The sequence below is a fragment of the Heloderma suspectum genome, chromosome 12 (assembly GCF_057233095.1).
Source record: "Heloderma suspectum isolate Gila_16-S chromosome 12, 16-S_ref, whole genome shotgun sequence".
In the NCBI taxonomy this organism is placed as follows: domain Eukaryota; kingdom Metazoa; phylum Chordata; class Lepidosauria; order Squamata; family Helodermatidae; genus Heloderma; species Heloderma suspectum.
The window spans coordinates 33,594,363-33,614,711 of NC_139469.1; the positions used below are offsets into that span (position 1 = coordinate 33,594,363).

Consider the following 20,349-nt stretch of genomic DNA (forward strand, 5'->3'; position numbering starts at 1 on the left):
CATTATCTGAATGAGCCGGCCTTCTTCTTGGAGCTTTGTTATTACTGGTTGTAGGCCCTCCTTTCCTTGGCGGGAAAGGGGATACTGTTTCACATGAACAGGCCTTGCTCCCTCCTTGAGGGGAATTTTGTATGGTGCTGCCGACTTGGCACGAGAGGCCCCTCCAATCCCGGCCCAAGCTAGAGGGTTGACTCTGTTTTCTATTAAGCTCCAGTCCTCGGTGGCCTCTGGGATGGATTCTTCTGCAACCTTCAAAAGGGCCATTTGGTAGTTACTACTCTGCTGTTTAGGGAGCCGTATCTCCATCCTTCCGTCAGGAGTAAAAGCAATCTCAATTTGGAGTTTAGTCAATAAGTCCCTCCCTAGCAATGCCACCGGACAGGAGGGGGTACAGACAAATGCATGTTCTAGGTGTGTTTTCCCAACCTTGGTGAACAGGGGACGAGAGAGGGGCACTTGAGTTGCCCTTCCCTCGACCCCCATTATGGTGGTGAACCCCCCACCTCCCGTTGGGGGCTCACTGAGGGGGAGGACGGACAGGGCGGCCCCTGTGTCCACAAGGGCTTTGTAGGAGTGGCCCCCAACCTTTATTTTGACCATGGGGTCCCGTCTTGCCTCAGAGACGGCTAAGAGGGGGCCGGGCCCCGGTCTGTCCTAATCTCTTTCCTGTTCATACAGAACTCTCTGCGCTTCTCCCGTATTTTCCCCTCTCTCTTTCTGCTTCAAAGCCTCACAGTCACGCTTCCAGTGCCCCATTTTCTTACAAAAGGCACATTGATCTTTCCCCAGGGGAGATCCTTTCCTTCCCCCTTTCCTCCCCTTCCTAGCTCCCTCCTTGTCAGGTTTAAGAACCGCAGCAAGGAGCTTGGCCTGCCTCTTGTCTTTTTCTTTTCCTTCTTCTTCTTCTCGCCTCTCATAAACCTTTTGAGCTACTTCAACTAAAACTCCTAAGTCAGCTGCCAACCCTCCTTCAACTTTTTGCAACTTCTTTCTGATGTCCTGGCAGCTATTTCCCACGAACTGAGTCGTGAGGATCCTTAAATTATTTGGATCATTCAAGTCAATGTCAGTATATTTAGCGAAGGCTTCCCTCAGCCTTTGGAGGAACACAGCAGGAGGTTCGTTTTTGTCTTGCTTTAGAGTCAGGACTTTTTGCAAATTGGGGGCCCTTCTCGCGGCTTGCTTCATGCCTGCTAAAATGAGTCGAAAATAGTCAGCATGTAAGCGTCTATGTGCCGCTGTGGCCACCCCCCAATTGGGTCGCCCTGTGGGCAGAACCTCCACCGTCTCCTCCTCAGTTGCTTGGGGATTTTCCTCCCTATACTTGGCTCGTGCCCCTGCAAGGATGGTTGGCTTTTGGCTGAGAAAACAGGTGTTCAATAGCATTTGTGTATCGTCCCATGTGGGGTTGTGAGTAAGCCTCACATTCTCCATCAGAGACAGGAGTGGCCCGGGATCCTCTTCAAAGGAGGGGTTAAATTGTTTCCAATTATACAAATCAGATGTTGTGAATGGGACATAAACAAACATCGTCCCTTGAGGATGTTGGGCGGTAGGGTCGGGGACTTCTCTGATGGGGAAGGTGAACTTCACCGGTGGTTGGGGGTCCTTTCGCAGGTTGTAGTTAGGTCCCCCTTTTGCCTCTCTCTGTAGGACCTCCAATTTTTCCTCTAGGGAATATAGACGATCTTGGAGAGTGTCCTGGCGTTCAACTAGAGGGGTGGGGTCCTCCGGTACTATTTCATGAGAGGGGTCCTTCTCGGGGGCATCTAACCGCTGGGTGGGCCCCTCAGGAGAGGGTGGTGGTTGCAACGAGCGCCCTGCGACGGCTGTCCCGTAGGGAGGAGGAAGCAGTAGGTCCTCCGGTGCCGTGGCCACGACCCTGGGTGGTCCTTCTTTTGGTGGTTTCCTTTTGACCACCATGGGAAGGGCAAGGGACATGCATTTAACAACCCACGGAGCAGGCCTGCCGCCAAGGGGCACACAAGTTGCCCACGAATCAATATAAGGGAACTGGTCCCAACTTCCCCTCTGTGCTACTATTGTTCGCACATCAGATACCAAGGTTGGGTCAAAAGACCCCTCGGGTGGCCATTTGGGTTCTAATATTGGCCATTCCCGGGTGCAAAAAAAGACAAGACGATCCTTTGTCATCTTAGTTCCATAATCCTGCTTAAAATGTGACCAATTGCGCAAACAACACTCCAAGGGCGTATGGGACTTCTTCGCAGACTTAGATTGGGACCCGCCCATGACGGTGGGAATTTCAGTCAGCAATTCTTGCGCTTCGCCCTCCTCTGACCTAGCCCGTCTCCGGGGTAAGGAAATGCAGATCGGGGCTCCTCACTCGCTTCGCCCATAGGCGTCTCACACAATCACAAACACACCACCGTCCCGCGTTTATCCCCTGATGTAAGCTGTTTCACTTACCCCAAAAGCCTCTTCTGTCCCGCCCGCAGCTGCGTCCAGCTGCTTTATTGATCCACTGCCGGTGCCTAAAAGGAGTGATCACGTCTCCCTCTTCCTCTGGCGTTGGTCCCCAGGCACTTCTGCCGCCACCGTCGTGAGGAGAAGGCAGTATAAAACAACCGCCTGTGGCCACTTCTCCTCCGCGGCCCCTCGGCTCAGCGCGAAGGGGACGCGCCCCGAAGCAGGATCCGAGTCACGGCACCAAATTGTTAGATAAAAAGTCCTTGCTTTCGGTTTAGAAGAAAAGAATGCCAGGCAGGCAGCAGTGGATCCAACACTATTTTATTGAACGTTTTGCAAAACGGGTGCAGAGCAGTCTGGACCCCGAGACACGTGTGCAAAAGCCTTTTATATCATATCGCTTCTATTGTTCTCACCAGTAACCAATGAAACAGTTAGTACATCGGCTCACTAAGTTAATATCCAATAAACAGTCACTATCAGCTTACCAAGCCGTTAGTCATGAGTGCGTCAGTATGATTCCCTTTTTGCTCCGCCTATATTTTCCCGCCACTCGGGCTCTTACGTAACTTGAGACGCCAATGGTTATGGAGTCTCCTTTTTCTAACACATAAATATTCTGCACCAGCATAACCAAGGTTTTCCATCCAGAAAAGCAATTTTTCCCCACCTGAGTCAATTACTTGTCAAGAGGCAAGTTCAGATAGAAGATCCAGGTCAAAGCTTTATAGGGGTTTGCATTTTCGACTCCTCAAATCTCATGTGAAAGTTTGGAAGATGAGCTGCCCTTGTTAAGTCAGGAGGGAACAGAAGCCTGCTCCACCTTTTTCTGCCTTTGAATCCGGTGATTAGTGGGGTGGTTGAACTACCCCTATCAAGCTTTCGCTGTGCCTCACTGCTCAGAGGCCTTGGAAATTGAAACAAAACTGATAAACAACTTCATATTTGGGCCCACTTCAGCCTCTTCTTCCCTCCTCCGTCTTCTCCCTTGTTTGCTCTTGAGGTCATGCCTGTGTTATTTATAACTAGAAGTAGTGTTTGCTGTGGAAGAGTTCCACCCATGATTTGTTGCTCATTGCTCTCCGTTTCAATTGGGTTGTTTTCAGAATTTTCAGATTATTGTTGACAAGGAGAATAGGGTGGCCACTTGGAAACTGCCAAAATTGTGAATTGCCAAGAGCCCTGCTTATTTCTGTTCCTCCCACTTATTCTTACCAGATAATCCAAGACAGCAACCATCTAATCTCCCCCTCTTTCTCTTGCTAGGTTTAAACCAGCTCAGCCCATCTGGAAAGGAAACGCACAGCAGCAGCAGGGGCAGCACAGAAGACCTCCTTTCTGTGGTCAAGCCCAAGGACCTTTTTCTCAATGTCCGAGAGAAGCTCCTCTTGGATTACAACACATACATGTCCCAAATAGTCCCAAAACTGAATGGCTCCAGCCTGTCCGAGAGTCCCTGCCCCAGTCCAGCAGGAAGCCCGACGCCAAAAAAGGTGAGAAACACTTGAGCCAGCCAGGAAACCAAAACACCAAGGGAGGCCTTCAGCGTTCCCTGCCAGGGGGCAAAAGGCTAAACACACACACACACCATCCTGTCCCCCCACCTTCTTCTCCACTCCAAATTGCCTCTTCCCTAAGTGGCTTTTCTCTTTAAAAAAAAAAAAAGACCATTGGGATTTTGTTATGCACATTTGTGTCTGATGTCTACTTATGTCCATAGTAACTGGCAGTCTTGGGCAACCCAGTATCCTGGCCTGGCTCTTTGCTGGTGCCTGCCCTGCCTTCAGTCCATTTTTTCTGGCCCAGCATTCCGAAAAGCAGGCAGCTGGATCTAGCATCCCTTTTAATTTCCCATCTGACCTTTGATTTCCCATCAGCAGTAGCGTAGTGGCAAAAGCAGGAGTGCAGGGTCCCTTCGTGGCAGCCACAGCCCTGCCCCCTCACAGCCCTGCCCCCTTCTAAGATTGTACCACCTTGTAAGATATACAGCCGTCAGCTGGGATCCAAAAACAGTGCAGCTGTGAGAAAGGCTGTGGTATTTCCATTGGACGTCTGAGATAAAATGCAGGGGTGTTAAAATCTTTTTCACCCACTCATTCAAACACATACATTTTAGATTTTCAAAATATGATACTCTATGGAAGCTTCACCCTCTCAACTCAGCCCTCATGGACAGATCCCTTCTCATTTAAACAGCCCCCTTGCACACTCCCTTAGCGCCTCAACATTGCCCATTAGCCTTCCCTAAGCTCCTTCATTATATCTCCCCCCGTCCCTCTCCAACAGAAATGTCCACACTCCCAGTTGGATTGAACCACACACACACACACACACACACACAGTAGTATAGTGGTAAATTTGGAAATGCAGGAGCTCATTGTGACAGTCTCCAAGGGCAGTCCAAAAATTTCAGGCAGCTGTGTTGATCCATATCAACAAACCAGTTCTAGGAGTTTTCATCTCCACCAGGAGCACATCTTTGGTAAAGCGAAGAGGTCTTAATTGCCCATTCCAAACCAAGTCATCCCAAATACGTTGCATTCCAACATGGAACAATACACTGTTGCTTTGAACATTCATTCCCCTACAGCTATAGTGAGGATCGCAGCTAAGCTCAGAGGGAACAGGGAATTCTGAGGGGGGTGGCAGATGACATCAGAGTCCCTGCTAATGAAAACGTGCCAGGGCTGCATCCCTGCGAGCCCTGCCTCCACTACACCACTGCCCATGGTGGGCACTAAAGGAACTTTTCCCAGGGCCCCTCAAACCTGGGGTCATCTAGACTGAGCTTTTACTCTGGTTCTGTTCCGCCCCCAAGTTGATCATGTCAGATGACACACACCCCTCCCCGTAGCTAATGTGGTGTTTCTTGCCCGAAATCCTTTTTTTTTTTAAACTGTCTTTGTGGCGGGTTTTCCAGTCACAGCGGCTTCAGTGCAGTTTGCGGTGTGTGATCTCAGCTGGCTTCAGCGCAGGCTGGTGGAAGTGGCGTGATTGGCGGAAGGGAAGCGTTGCATGGGGCGGGGGCTTGTGTCTGCCCAGAAGTCACGCATTGCCTTGGGGGTGGGAATCAGCCCTGCTGCTTTGAAAGGACGCTGTTTTGGCCCTGCGCTCAGTCGCTGCCTGCCCCTTGGACTATTCACTGTGTGGGGAGGGGGGCAGCACAGCAAGGCTGCTACGTGTGGAAAGGTATGCAGAGCCTTGCGGATTTAAAAGCTTCGCGGGGGAGTGGGGGGGAGAGGAGGAGAAAGCAAGCCTCCTCGCTTCCCCACACCCACCCTCTGCCGATGTTCAGTTCTACTTGTCTGCCCCATGCAAATGGAATTTTTAAATGTATATATTGCAATACTGGCTGCCCTGGGAGGAGCTAATCCGATTTCATGAAAATCCGCATTTAAATGGAACTGCCTCAAAACCCCTGTCCATGTAGATTGACTCCTGGAGTCAGCGCTGCTACTGGGTGATCCTATTTACACCTGAAGAGCCATTGAGCTTCGCTGAGCAATCCCTTTTGTTTTGTTTTGTTTTCAGTTCCTCGGGGATGCAAATGTCACTAGTGAAACTCGCACGGCTTGGGTCAATGCAGTGCTTGGGCGAATGTTTTGGGACTTCCTCAGGGAAAAATATTGGGCAGGCCAAGTTTCAAACAAGATTCAGAAGAAATTGGGCAGAATCAAGGTGAGAAATAGGTGCCACCCATTTTCCTCTGTAGTTCTGTTTCTTATGGGCAGAACTGGCCCAGGCTGCTTCCTGGTGTCAGAAGTCCACCCTGACCTGCTGTCCTGGAAGGCGACTCATCTACCCAAGTGTCATTGGCCCCAGGCTCCCAGCCAAAGCAAGAAAATGCAAGCAAACTCACAGCAAGCTCTTTCTCCCTGGGGGAAAATACTCTGGGGCAAGCAGCAATGCAGCCAGGCAATTTTAAACCCTGGACTTGATGGGTACAGCTGGGGTGTCTTCAGTGAGTAATGTGTGTTAGTTCATTTGTGAAGCACACAAGTAACACTTCTGTCCTCCACACCACCGGCCCATGCTTTACCAGCCCATGCTTCTACATGCCTGATACATTATGACAAAGCAACAAAAAATGTTTGCCAGCCTTGATAAAAGAAAGAAATACTCTGAAGATGTGCAGTTTCACATTTTAAACTCACTTCAGTCAGAGCACTGCTGTGACTACAAGAATAAAAGGGAGTTTGCCAGCCCAGGCACCACTGCCCCCAGCACCTGCTGCTCTCTGGGTGGTAATTTGGAGGCCCCTGGGACCCTGGATCGCAGCCCCAAAGTCCAGCCCCAGCTGCACTGCTGGGGGCAAGCTGCCGTATGAACATCGGAAGCTGCCTTATACCAAGTCAGGCCCTTGGCCCATTTAAGAACTTCAGAAGACCCCTGCTGGATCAGGCCAAGGCCGGGTCCATCTCGTCCAGCATTCTGTTCACAGAGGGGCCAACCAGCTGCCCACAGGAAGCCCTCAAGCAGGACACAAGCACATCAGCGCCCTCCCGGCCATGTTCCCCAGCAGCTGGCAGTGGTGCTCACTGCCTCTGATACTGAAGGTAGCACAGTAGCCATTGATAGCCTGCTCCTCCAGGAATTGGCCCAGCCCCTGTCTAGCTCAGTAGTGTCTGCTTCATTGACCGGCAGCAGCGGCTCCCCAGGGTTTCAGGCAGGAGTCTTTCCGGCCCTACCTGGAGATGCTGCCGGGGATCGAACCTGGGACTTTCTGCGTGCAAAGGGGGGCTCTGCCGCTGAGCTACATAGGAAATGGTCTTATACCAGGTCAGATCACTAGTCCATCTGGTTCATTATTGCCTGGCCGTGGCTCCCCAGGCTGAAGAGCCAGCTCTGCTGACCAGGCAAGGCCAGCAGGCCGGCCTCCAAACGCTCCCTTGATTACATTTCCATCCCACCTTTCCGCCAGGAGCTCAGGTTCTCCACCACCCACTTTATCCTCACCACAGCCTGCAAGCTGGGCTAGGCCGAGAGGTACCCAGATCGGCCCAAGGATCGCCAGCCCTAGTGCTGCACCATGCGTGTCCACCATATTTATACTGGACTTGGCCAATCCAGAGGCTTCATGCTGCCCGCAGAACCCGCCCCCTCTCTGGGCTTGAGGAGACCTGAGCGCAGACCGCCCTAGGGTGCTCTCACCTAAGCGCAGCCTATGTGGTTCCCAGCTACCCCCACCCGCCGAGTTGCTAATAGGCAGCAGCGAGTGCAGTGGAATAAATCCGACAGCTGTTTGCCCCACTTGCCCATCCCTCCTGAGGAGGGATGAATGGGGCTGTAGCTAGTTCCGTATGCTGGGGTCTCACTGCCTCCAGCAAAGATGACTATTGTTTCTAATGAATAATGACTAAACAGCAAATGTCATTTTTGGCTTCTTTACACGGGGTTGTTGCTGCCGCTGCCGCTGCCGCTGCCGCTGCTACTGCTGCTGTTGCAATCGTCATTCTTCAGTCACAGTATTTTCCACGTGGTTTACACGACATCGTCCTGCAGCAGCTGTCCTGCATCTTCCCCTGTTTCCCCATGTTATTTCCAAAAGGGGAAAATGCGGTATTTCCTGCAGTTGCACAATGACACTGCGATTGCCTGCCCATGTACTGCTGCCATTGTGCCTAGATCTGCTATGTGTGGGTATGACGTCAGCAGTGAGGAAGTGGTGGGAGTTTTCCCCGCCTTCTCCTCCTCCCCATCCAGGGCTGCAGCTGCCTCCTTCTCCATTTCTCCTTGCCTGCTCCCACCTCCACCACTGATCCACCCACCTACCTATGCCCACCGCTTCCTCCCCCAACATTTTCCCTGGGGGCCCCAGCAGTGCTTTACAATGGGGTCAGAGCCAGTGCTCCACTCTGCTCTGCAGCTGCTGCTTCCTGGCGAGTGAGCAAACTGGCCACATGTCAGGGACAGGAGTGAAATGGAGCCAAGCCATGCTCAGCTCCACGTCTCAGGGATGCCTAAGCAGATGAGCAGTGAGGGGAGCTTGCAGTGGCCCCTACGTGATACAGGCAAACGTGAGCACATGCAGCCCCCTTCCACTCAGTCCCCTCTCCCAGGGCATCTCTACACCAGCCTAAAATCCTGCATTTTAAACAGGGCTTTCCGCTTCCATTTTAAATGTAGGATCATGACTCCCTTTTTCACATGCTTCCTCTCCCCGCTCCCCTTTCCCCCTCCTTCTCCCCATATCTGGCTCTTCCATATCTTTCATGGATCTCGCTCCTCTTCTTGCTGCTTTTCCTTTTTCATGGAGGGAACTCAAGCAGAACACAGTGGGGTAATTTGATAGCTCATTATCTGCACCCTACTTAGAAATGGAACAAAGGGCATTTAGTGCAGGAGACGCCTTGGATGATCACGGCATCATGTGAAGAGCCCGCAAACTTCCGTGAAGGAGCCATATCAATCACAGGATAAAAGCTCCATGTGAAGAAAGCCTCAGCGTATACTCAAACAAGAAAGGTGTTGCTGCTTGCTTTTACAAGGACAATACTAACCTGCACACATGGGAGTGGGGGAGAGCAGACTTCTGAAGTTGCGAAAGTACTGTGGATTGTAAATAGAACTTGCTGAGGGAGGGATTGGAGGCAGCGGAAGTGAAAAGGGGAGCAAGGAAGTTGAAATGGAAAGGTGCATGCTGAGAGGGGGTAGGGGCTGCCCCAGAGGGGTGGACAGGGGGCGTACAATGCTGCTGACATCCGATAGCATCCCACCAGGCTCCACCCACCAGTGTAAATAGCAGGTAGCATTATGCAGTAAAAGAAAAACCAGCTATGTAAAGAACCGATTTAAATCCCACAAAGAATCCAGAAGAAGAATGGGCGGTAAAGGTACAGGATAAAAAGCCTGGTGTGGTGAAGCCCTTTGCCTTTCATTACCAGCTTTGTTTGTTTTTCTTCTCTGTTGTTTGATCCAACCCAGTTGCCATACTTTATGAATGAGCTCACACTCACCGAACTGGACATGGGGACTTCTATCCCGCATGTACTCAGTGCTTCCAGCCCAACCATTGATAACCGAGGTAAGCTGGGATGACATGCGAGGAACTGACATTCGCCACCTCCCTCCAGGGTAGGGCCTGTATGCAGAGCACCTGTGAGACTGCCTTATTCTGAGTGAGACCGTTGGTCATCTAGTCCAGAGCGATCTGCTCTGGTAGCGGCTCTCCAAAGCCTCAGGAAAGGAAGGTCTTTTCCTGCCCCTGCTATTTAAGATCCATTCAGCTGGAGATGTTGAGGGCCGACCCTGGGACTTTATGCATGCTAAGCACGTGGTTGCCTCTGAGCACTGGGCCCTCTCCTGCGACTGGGAGTGGCTGGAAGGGTGGCTGGCTAAAGAAGAAGGTAGGAGCTGGAGGCCTTGTGCTGCACATATGGAAGCAAAACATGGGCCTTTCACCTAGTATGCAGGTACAAGCCCGGATTTGCCACTGAGTGTATACCGAACAGGGATTCGCAGCCAGTTCGCGCCCCCTAATAAGTGATGTGTGAGCGTGCGAACACGTGTTTGTGGCATTCATATGTTTAAAACAAAATCTTGAGTGGACATCTAATATGTGAATTGACCCCTAGGTAAGCGCTGCCTTCATCTGAGTTGAACCAGTGACTCATCTACTGAAGCCTACTGGTGGCCATTTGTGATGAGAAGAGATCTCCAGACGTTTTCTCAGCTCTGCTACTTTAGAGCTTTAACCAGAGACGTTAGGGATGGAACCTATGCACGCGGAGCACAAGCTCCATCCCTGTGCTACTATGGCTCATCAGCCCAAGCTGATCTCCTCCCTCCCTCCCTCCCAGTTTCCGATCGAATAGTGTGTCTGCTGGTCTGATAAACGGTTCTCCCTGGCACTGATTCTGGCCAGGGCGCATCCAAGAACCCCAGCAGCCGTGCACCCCACTGTTTGTCAATAGCCACCTTTTGACCTCTTCTCTGCTCTGCAGGGCTTTGGGTGGACATGGAAGTGACCTACAATGGATCCCTGCAGATGACCCTGGAGACAAAAATGAACTTGTACAAACTAGGCAAAGAAACCCTGGGAGAGGAGAATGGAAAGGCAGACAATGGCGTGGAAGGGTAAGGCCCCTCTGCAGCTGCCAAGTGCATCAATCAGTCCATGCGTGCAGAGTTGACTTCTCGTTGCCTCTGAGAACTTCCAGACAGGCAGAAATTCAGCCCACTCTGGGAGAGTCATCTGTAAAATGGAATACTTGTTTTCTAGAATATCTTCCCGATGTTTAATTTCTTAACAATACTTTTCTGTGGCAGAGTTCACCAGCTTGAGTTATCTGCTCTGAATACACTTTTATTCGTTCCTACTCACTGCTTGGAACTTAACTGGAAATCTGTATCGTGTTAGGTTGATCTATACTGGCCAGGTATTATGCGAGCTGGTGTGTGTGGCTAAACGACTGAGCTATCGGTCAGGAAGTTCCTCACTTGAATCTCAGTCCTGCTGCAAACTCACTAAGTGGTCACAGGCAAGCTGCTCTCTCTCAGCCTCAGTTGTATTTTTTGCCATGCCTTTTAGGAGGCATCACAGCCCTGGAGAAGAGGACGGGCTCCCCTGCCTCTGTGTCTCAGGCTTAAATGTCTGGGCACAAGGCAGGGAGGGTCCCCTCCTGGGAAGTTTGTATCTTCATTCTGCTTCCCTGTTCCTGGGCTGCCAGCCGCCACACTGAGGACAGCCCTCTCTTGCCCAGCTTGTCAGAAGGGAGCTCCCACGTGCCGCACCCTGGCCGGTCGTCTGGGCAAGCACTCAGGGGCCCCCGGCTGTATTTTCCTGCTGCCGCTTCTGTCTTTTTTTTGTTACCACAGAAAATCTGTTAAGGAAGGAAAGATGAAATAGCTGCACAATGTCTGTTGCTTGATAGTGCTAGGACCCCTCCATTTGAAAGCATCCCCTCCCTCCTAAAATATCCACCGAGTCTGAGTGAAAGTGCGCATCCCTTTCCATTTATCCGTCATCCCAGGTTGGAGGATGAGCAGCAGCAGTGGCGGGCAAGGCAAATCCCAAGGCAGGGTCAATGCAGAGCCCTGAATCCAGCAAGATGTAAGCGCACCGGCCACGTTTTTCAAGTGCCTTCTCTTTCTCTCTCCAGCAGCTAGTATAGAAAGTACAAAAACTTGACCTGGGAAAATTGATCTGGGCAGGTGGGTAGAAAGAAGAAAGACATTTGCTCCCTCACTCGAACGCAGTGGCCACGGATGTTCTGCGAGGCAGGAATGCCGCTGCTCCTCATGCAGGCCTGCTTGCTGACTTGACCGTTACCCTGGTTGAGAGCTCTTTAGCCCTTTCCTCCTGACTGCTGGCAATCCGTCTTGATCTCATCCCGGATGTAAGTCATGGTCACCTTCTGAATCCCAGGGTAAGGGACTTAAATAACACAGGCAGTTCCTGACGTGCAGACACCGTGCAAGGGCAGATCGGCTTCCTTGGACCGTGCAGTGCGCTTCTGTTGCTTAGGGTCACCTCTCTGTCTCTCTGTCTGTCTCTCTCTCCCCTGACAGTGCGAAGCCCCGCTCAGTCCTGTTGGCTGACAGTGATGCGGAGTCCTCCAGCGCCGGCTCCTCCGATGAGGAGGACACCCCTGCCGTGGAGCCCTCGGGGACCTCAGGAGAAAGGAACCCCCCTCCTGGAGCTGAAGGGTGAAGCCTGCGAGAGGCAGCGTGGCGTCTCTTCGCGTCTGTTCTGAGGAGTTTGCAGCGGAGGCTGGGGCGCCGATGTCCGTGGGGCGGTGAATGCGCTCTGGGTTTCAGTCAGAACCAGTCAGAACTCTAAAGGAGCTCGCCAAGGTGCGAAAGCACCTTGGCGAGCTCCTTTAGAGTTCTGACTGGTTCTGACTGAAACCCGGAGCGCATTCACCGCCCCACGGACATCGGCGCCCCCAGCCTGCACTGTGGGTTTGGCCTCATTTGCTCTAAGGATGTCTGCACTCCGGCCTTAAATGGCTTTAATCATAATGCCTTCTTCACCAGAGCAATGGGAACCGCCGTTCTTTTCTGTGCGGGTCAGGCTGAAAATCTCTTCGGGGGTGGGGAGGGGGGGCTCTCAGCCAGACCGCCTTTGCTAGGATTCCAGAGAAGGGCATCACACTGATGGGAGTGTATCCTGTAGATATGCCCCTGAAGCCAGCTTCTCTCTGTTGCTCAGCCCGATTCCGGGCGGTGGGGCTCCTGCGCGCTCTCATGCTGGCCGGCCGCGCCCTTCCTCACCCCAAGGGCTGGCCCAGCAGTCCCTTGGGGCCTAGGAGTGCCCCTGAGGTGACCTGAGAATTTTGACCAGCACCCTCTGGGACACGGACAGGGGCCTTGGAGGCAGCCGCGTGTGCTGGCAGACCTTTGCTCTGGGTGTGGGCCTGACACTTCTCCCCTGCTCTGATTTTAAAATAGAAGAAATCACACACAAAGCTGGGAGTGGGGAGGGCAGGGAGGGGGATAGAGACAGGGAAATGTTGCCCCCTCTGGCAGCTTCTGCCCCAAATAACTGCTGCACATAGTCCATAGCAAGGCCGGCCCAGGATGCACACGCTCTGCCTGTTTCGGTTTGTGCCTTGGCTCGCTCGGAGTCACTCGGAGCCGTGTTGCTCTGCCAGCACTTTCCCATTGTGCATTGCTCCATGTTTGCGTTCAGGCTCGGGCTGGCAAGTGGACAGTGCTGCCTTGTGGTCAGGCATTAGACGGCACTGTTCTCCTGGTACATTCCACCAGCCCAGCACACACTTTCAAATGCACACACATGCACAGCTGCAACGCAGGTTGGAACAGCCCTTGGTCTGACACAGCGAAGCCTTTGAGCGAGGCCATTGTGCCTGCCCGGTCTGGATGAAAGCATGCCCCCGGCACCCTAGGCACAGCCCCGGTGAGGAGCTGCCTCCAGAAGCGGGGAGGGGGCTCTCTGTCCCTTGGACCACTCCCTCCAGCTTCAGACGTACTTATTTATTTGCATGATTTATATGCCACTCTAGATTCCTGAGCAGTGAACAACAGAAAGAAAGAATGAAAGAAAGAAAGAATCAAAATATAAAATTAAAGTATTTAAAATCAGATGTCAATAAAGCCATGGCTGGTCAGTCAGGGAACGCTTGTTTAAATAAAAATGTCTTTAGCATGCGCTGAAAACAAAACAACGTCGGTGCCTGCCTGGCGTAAACAGGCAGGGAGCTCCACAGAGAGGGAGCCAGTAACACCTCTACTCTGAGTGGACTCCAAATGGACCACAGGTCCATGCGGGACCACCCGGACCTCGGTGACCAGGCAGGCTGGTAAGGGAGAAGGTGTGCTCTCAAATATCCTTCTCCCAAGTGTAGGGCTTTATACACTAATAACAAAAACTTAAACCTGACCCAGCAGCAAATAGGCAGCCAGCGCAGTTCCCTTGGCAAAGGTGATACATGCTGAAAAGGGGCAGCCCCCGACAACAGCCGAGCTGCTGCGTTCTGCTCTAGCTGCAGCTTCCGGACCAGCCTGAAGGGCAGCCCCACACAGAGTGCATTGCAGTAATCCAGTCTTGAGATTACTAGTACCTGTACTACTGTGGCCAAGCCATCCCTGTCCAGCAAAGCCCATAGCTGGCATACCAGCCAAAGCTGGTAGAAGGCACTCCAAGCTGCCGTGGGGTACCCCCGGACTATGGTGATCTTTCAGAGGGAGTGCAGCCCCATCCAGAATAGGCAATAAATCTTTCTCCCAGTCTCGGGAACCACTCACCCACAGGGTCTCTGTTTTGTGAGGTTTTAGCCTCAGTTAATTGCCCCTGATCCAGCCCATCACTGAGTCTAGGCACTGATCCAAGACTTGCACAGCCTCACATGAAGGGTCAGGATCAAGACGGCACGTAGTCAGTCGCATTGCTTCAAGCCCCTGTCCTGACTGCAAAGATATGGGCTGGCTAGGGAGGGTCTGCCACCAAGTGGTACCACAGGATTCAAGCACACAGACACATTAAAATTAACGCATTTAAAACACCAAATAACCCTCCTAGGGGTCCCCTTGGTATGCATGCCAAGTTTCATATGTCTAGGTTTCAGAGTCTTGGAGCTATGGCACTGGAGGATAGACAGACACATAGACATCCTCTTTTATAATTATTAGCTACACACACACTTAAATTCTTAAAGCTTTTGCTAAGATTGCTTTAAGAAAGTAGACTCAAGAACCGAGTACCTTCCCCTCCCTTGCTGTACACAGTTGTTCTTGGCATGAGCCTGCCAGTTCACACAACCAAACTGATATGGCAAAATGGGAGTTCAGCACAAGGGCAGTATCCTATGCTACCTGCCTGCCAACAGGATCCACCGCTAATGCAATGGGGAGTTTCGCACTTCATAAAGGAACTGGAAATGAGCAGAAACGCTTGTTTCCAGAACAGGGGAGGTCAGCAGAACTTGCAGAAGGGAGCTCCACTGATCTGTCCCAATCCAGAAGCAAGTGTTTCCACTAATTTCTGGTTCCTTTGCTTACCCCTCATTGTGTTAGTGGTGGGTCCCACTGGCACAACAGAATGAGCAGGAGTGCAGCAGCCATATAGGATACTGCCCAATGCCCTGTTCCAACCAGGCTGAGAACAGACAGCATGCAGAGCAAGGTCTGGGGAAACCAACCTAGAATGGAAGACGATTAGCAGCAGGAAATGAGTTGAGAACTAGCCCATCTAGGAAGCTTCAGGGTCCATGACATTCACAGGTACAACAGAAAGTTAACCCAACAAAACCCAAGTCCCAACCGAGTCCTTTTATACCCAAGCAAGGCTGGAGGCTTCCCAGAACCCCTCAAGTGAGACTGCAAGGGCCTGAAAGGGCTTGGAGCCAGGCCCTGCAGATGCCTTGAGCAACCTCGAGCTGCTCTTTGTGCCTTCTCCAATGGGGACCCCCTTTAGAAGAGAGAACAGGCTTCAGTGGCTGCTGTACTGATTTGGACTCCTCAGTCTAGAGGTCTCAGGGTTATCACAGCTCCCATCGAAGGATTTGTAGGAGTTACTGGGGGGCCTCATGGATTGTGAGGCCCCATTCCCCCACCCCTAAGCCGATTATCCTAGCTTGAGCTTATGAGAAGCTGCTGTTATTGGGTTCAAGGGGTTGGTTTGCAACATGTAGCTAGGCTGAACTGGGTTAATGCAGTCTCATTCCCAGCAAACAGCTGATGACTCAAACCCACACTCATTTCAGCCACTTACAGTTGCACGATAAACATGCCTTTACTTGGGCATGTCCCACAGGCACACACTATTTTGGGGCTGAGGCTGACCCCTATCCTCCCTTCTCGTAGCCATGTTAGTGGCAACAGCACCAGTCGGAAGATCTTGCGCTTTGTGGACAAGATTGCCAAGTCCAAATACTTCCAGAAGGCCACTGAGAATGAGTTTATTAAGAAGAAGATAGAGGAAGTCTCCAACACACCATTGCTGTTGACTGTGGAGGTCCAAGAATTGACAGGCACCTTGACTCTGAACATCCCCCCGCCCCCAACGGATCGGATCTGGTAAGAGACCAGGAGGTAGAGTGGAACAGAGCAGACCTGCTTGGATGGGCTCTGTAGGGTGGCCAGTGAGTGTAGGGCAAAGGGGAGGCTTAGCTCAGACCATTGTCCAGCTAGTTTGGTACTCTTGGCTCCAACAGTGAGCAACTGACTGCAGGCCTCAGTTCGCAAGCAGGGCACAATGGTGCTATAGCCCTCCTGTGTGAATCCCCAGACAAGGCTTTTACCACACCATTGCTCTGCCTCATTCGTGGAATTTTATGGATGGTCCAGACGTCTTTTACATCATCTTCTGCTTATAACCCTCCCATATTTCCCCACCACTTCTTCCAATTTCTTTCTTAGCACGGAAAATCCACTAAGGAGAAAAAGACAACATCGTTGCACTGTGCCTTCTGAGCGTTTGTGTGAGGAGCTCTCCATCTGGACCTAGAGCAATGAAATCTTAGTTTTGGGGTCCCAGGGCTTCGTATACACGCAAGATAAATTCAAACAAAGTGAATACAGGGCGGGATTCGTAAGCGCCTTGTCCCATTGGAAGGGGCTCCCTGAAGAACAGGGAGTAGTTCTTTCACGGTCATGATAGATCACTAAAGCGCTATTTCATGTTAGCATATTAGCGTGTAATAAGAACTTGACTGTGATGCTTGCAGCCTCATTTTGTGGGTCTGCAGCTGCATTTAAGGCCAACAGGGTTTGAAAAAAAAAATTGAAAAAGGAATATTAGGCATGGAACCTCCCCACGTGGATGCTAGGCACCCAAGTTCTGGGGAACCGACTGTTTATCAGAGATAAACCTGAGATTCAGGCTGTAGTGGGAGTACTTGCTTGCCCATAATAGCACACTAATGCGCACTAGTGAACTTGCGCTTTATTTCAAATTTTTTTTATGTTGGTCCCTCGGCATCCAGCTCCAAAATGGCGGTGAAACTTCCAGAAAAGAGGGAGGGAAAGGGTTGGGGGAAACACCCCCTGACCAGGGTCAGTGAGGTCACAGCCAGGTGAGAGACACACCCACATAGACAGGGTGACACGCCCACCCATGGGCAGGACTATGATACCGAAGCAAGTGCAGGAAATGACACCCCCCCCAACAGCAGCGTAGCCGAGCCGAAGTAAAGAGGAAAAGTTGGACTACAACCAGTCTCAGGAGAACCGGTTTTTCTGCGATAAGCTCGGGTTGGCTGCAGGATGGCCCTGACATCATGTATCCCCAATGACCACCACGCACAGCCAGTTGGGAGTAAATCGCTCATGGAAACACCCCCCTGCCTCCTTTTAATCATGGTGGCCGTGCATCTTTCTCTTATGTCACCCAAGTATTCCATTCATCTTTTCTTAAAGTCACCTTACGCTGCTTGCCACCTAGCATTCTGTGGCAATGGAGTCCCATGGACTGGTTATGCGCTGTGTGAAAGAGCGTCATTTTCTTTGCCTAAAACCCTTGCTGTGCCTGCATGTCACCGCGAGGGGGCTCCATATTTTGAGGCGAATAATTTCCCCCCTCATTCCCACGCCAGTTCTGTGTTCCCCGCCCCCGAAGCTGCCTTTGGGCCGTGCTTCAGCATCCCCTCTCACAAAGCGGGATTTGGTCCAGGGTGTAATCAGCAGTGTTTCCACCTGAGGGGAGGTGACGCAGGTGGCAAGTCTGAGCCCCAACGCCGTTTCATTTTTCAGGCCGCTGGGGTCTGTGCGGAACCTTTACGGGTAAGCAGATGACCTGCGCAGCGAGCGTGCGCAAAGGCTGCCACAGCTGACCCCTCACCATTTTCTTTGTGCGCTCCAGGCGCCTATCTATAGCTGGGGCTGGGGATGTAAAAAGAGCCAGAGCTCACGATCCTGCAGATGTCTGTCGCACTATCCTGCTCCCTCTCTGCTCATCCTCTCTAGCTGTTCAGACGAGAAAGGGTGGGGGCTGCGATCCTGTTATGCTGGGGAAACCCTCTCCAGCTACTGTCCTCCGTCGTGAAAGGAGAAGCACGGGGGCAAGCAGGGCAGAACCGAGCGGTATGGACTACAGCCTACTTCAGAACTTCTCATATCTGGTAGAAAACTAATGCCTCAAGGTGGTGCATATTGCAGGAGTGGGCACGTGGCCATGGTTCCTGCAAGAAAGGTCAGCAATGATTGCTCTTGCCTCCCTGTGCCAGGTACAGCTTCCGGATCCCACCACAGCTGGACCTGAAGGTCCGCCCAAAGCTAGGAGAACGGGAGGTCACTTTCATTCATGTCACTGAATGGATTGAGAAGAAGCTGCAGCATGAATTCCAGGTACCTGCCCGCCAGTAGCTGGATATGGGTTATGAAGGGACGGAGAAGAACCCAGAAATAGGTCATCTGGGCTCAAAGAGGGAGTGGGACCCAGCTGATAATGTCATCCATTGCCACAAGATGTGGTGATGGCCCATTGGCTTAGGCAGCTTTTAAAAGGGGACGAGGCAAATGGCTGGGGGGTACCGCTGTCTATGGCTGTTAGCCAGAGGAGCTGCAAAGCAGGGGCACATTCTGCAGGGCTCGTGCCAGCACCGTGGGCTGCTGCCAGTGCATTCTGCAGGGCTGTGGGGACCCTGCCCAGTTCCCCTTGCTGGCACGAGGGTTAGCTCAGGAAAACCTGGGATTTCTCGTGCTAGCAAGGGAAGCCCTTCTCTTATCTTCGCTCTCTCCTAGGATATCAGAGATAAGGACGTTATTTCCCTTGGTTGTGCTAGCAAGGGAAAGCCCTGTCGGGGGGCGGGGAGTTTGTGTGTGCCTGTGAGTGCATGTGGGGGAAGAGTGCATCTATGTGGCGGGGGGATGTGATTGAGTGTGTGTGTCTGCGTGTGAGTGCATGTGCATGTCTGAGTGTGAATGAGTGCATGTATGTGTGTGGCTCCTGGCACCCCAGCAGACCACCCAATGCAGCCCTCGGGACAGAAAAGGTTGTTCACCTCTGCTGCACGCCATCTCCCAAGTCTGGCCATTGGTCCGTCTAGCTTGGCATCACCCTCACTGACTGGCAGCAGCTGTGCAGGGTTTCAGGCAGGATTCTAGGCTGGAGGTGCCAGGGATTGAACCTGGGACCTCCTGTTTACAAAGAGGGTGCTCTGCCACTGAGCCACGGCCCTGAGCCTCCATCTGTAGAGACATTCCATGCCTACATAGCAACACATGAAGCTGCCTTATACCGTGTCAGATCGTTGGTCTGTATAACCCAGTACCATCTACCCTCTGTGGCCTCAAGAAGAGGCCTTTCCCAGCCTTTCTCAGCCTTGCTGCATGAGACTCATTCAGCTGGAGATGCTATGGGAGGAACCAGGGACTTTCTGCACCATGGAGCTCTGGTCCCAGTGACTACTAGATGCTAGGGATGGCTCTTGGAGGGCAGAAGCCAAATGGCAGCTGGTTCCAGCCAGGCTGGTGGAAGGGGTCTCACTGTCTCACCCCCAGAACTGGTAGTACAGCCGATCCTGTGTCTGTCAGGGTTGGAGCTGAGTCCATAGAGTCCCAAAGCAGCTCTGATTCTGAGGAGGAGAGAAACTTATGGGGGAGGAACTCTCTCAGACTTCAGAGGCGCAGCTGGAGGGGGAGCCCCTCCCTTCTCACATCCCTGGGAGCGACAGTGAACCAGGCGTGGAAAGGGAGGGGCAATCTGAACTTTTAGATGCAAGGCGCAGACGCAGGCACAAGCGAGAGATCGCAGGGGCCGAGCTTCGGCGCTCAGCCCGATTGGCTCAACGTCAACAGCTGCGCCCAGAAGCATCATGGGAGAGGGGAGATCTTCCCCTCCCACCCCTTAAGTTCAGAGAGTTGCCACGTTTTTCCCAAACGGAGTTCAACTGCCGTCCTAACCCTTAGAAACCCCTAGATGGCTGTTCCTTTGTAGTTCCTCTGAGTCTCAAGCAATTAGCATCTGTATGCCTCATTAGGATAAATGGAATTAAAGCCTTGGGAAGCAGCCCTTTTGCCTGAGTGTTGATTCTGGCTGTTGGAGAAGTCAGCGGGCAACAGGGGCATCCTGACAGCGTCCTGATGTCATTACGCGGTGCGTTTCCCCCATCATTTAGGTTTAGGCAATGACCTCTGGCCTCTTCAGGGAGCATGGACCTGCCCTCAGCAGGCCACTTGCCCTGTCCCCATTTCGGAGACCACCTTGACACCCTGAGCCTTCTGAAGACGTTCAGCCCTCTTCAGGTGTTCCAAAAGAAGTGTGAGGGCTCAAAGTGGGGGCAGGGCTTCACACGCTGGCCCCATCCCTAGCATCCCCGAGCGCCAATTCCAGGCGTTTGACGGCCCTTGGGCATGGCTTCCCCAAGGGCCCTCCTTCCTCAGGGAGCCTACCTCCTTGCCCCCATCGTCACCAGCTGCTCTTGCCCCTCCTCCTCTTTCTCCGCATGGCTGCCACATGCTGGCTTGGCAGGCAGAGATCCAGGGAGCTGGGAGGCCGCAGCATCTCCCGCTCCTCCT

At 52.3% G+C, this 20,349-nt stretch overlaps 1 protein-coding gene across 1 annotated transcript in view; it reads left to right on the top strand.

Annotated features, from left to right (window-relative positions):
* LOC146336787 (testis-expressed protein 2-like) overlaps positions 1-20,349 on the top strand; it is a 40,388-nt gene that overhangs the window by 17,454 nt on the left and 2,585 nt on the right. Inside the window, exons 4-10 of the mRNA XM_084819006.1 lie at positions 3,697-3,923; positions 5,962-6,108; positions 9,355-9,454; positions 10,374-10,506; positions 11,941-12,078; positions 15,697-15,909; positions 18,057-18,177. Coding sequence (XP_084675132.1) covers positions 3,697-3,923; positions 5,962-6,108; positions 9,355-9,454; positions 10,374-10,506; positions 11,941-12,078; positions 15,697-15,909; positions 18,057-18,177 — 1,079 coding nt within the window. The remainder of the gene's footprint in view (positions 1-3,696; positions 3,924-5,961; positions 6,109-9,354; positions 9,455-10,373; positions 10,507-11,940; positions 12,079-15,696; positions 15,910-18,056; positions 18,178-20,349) is intronic.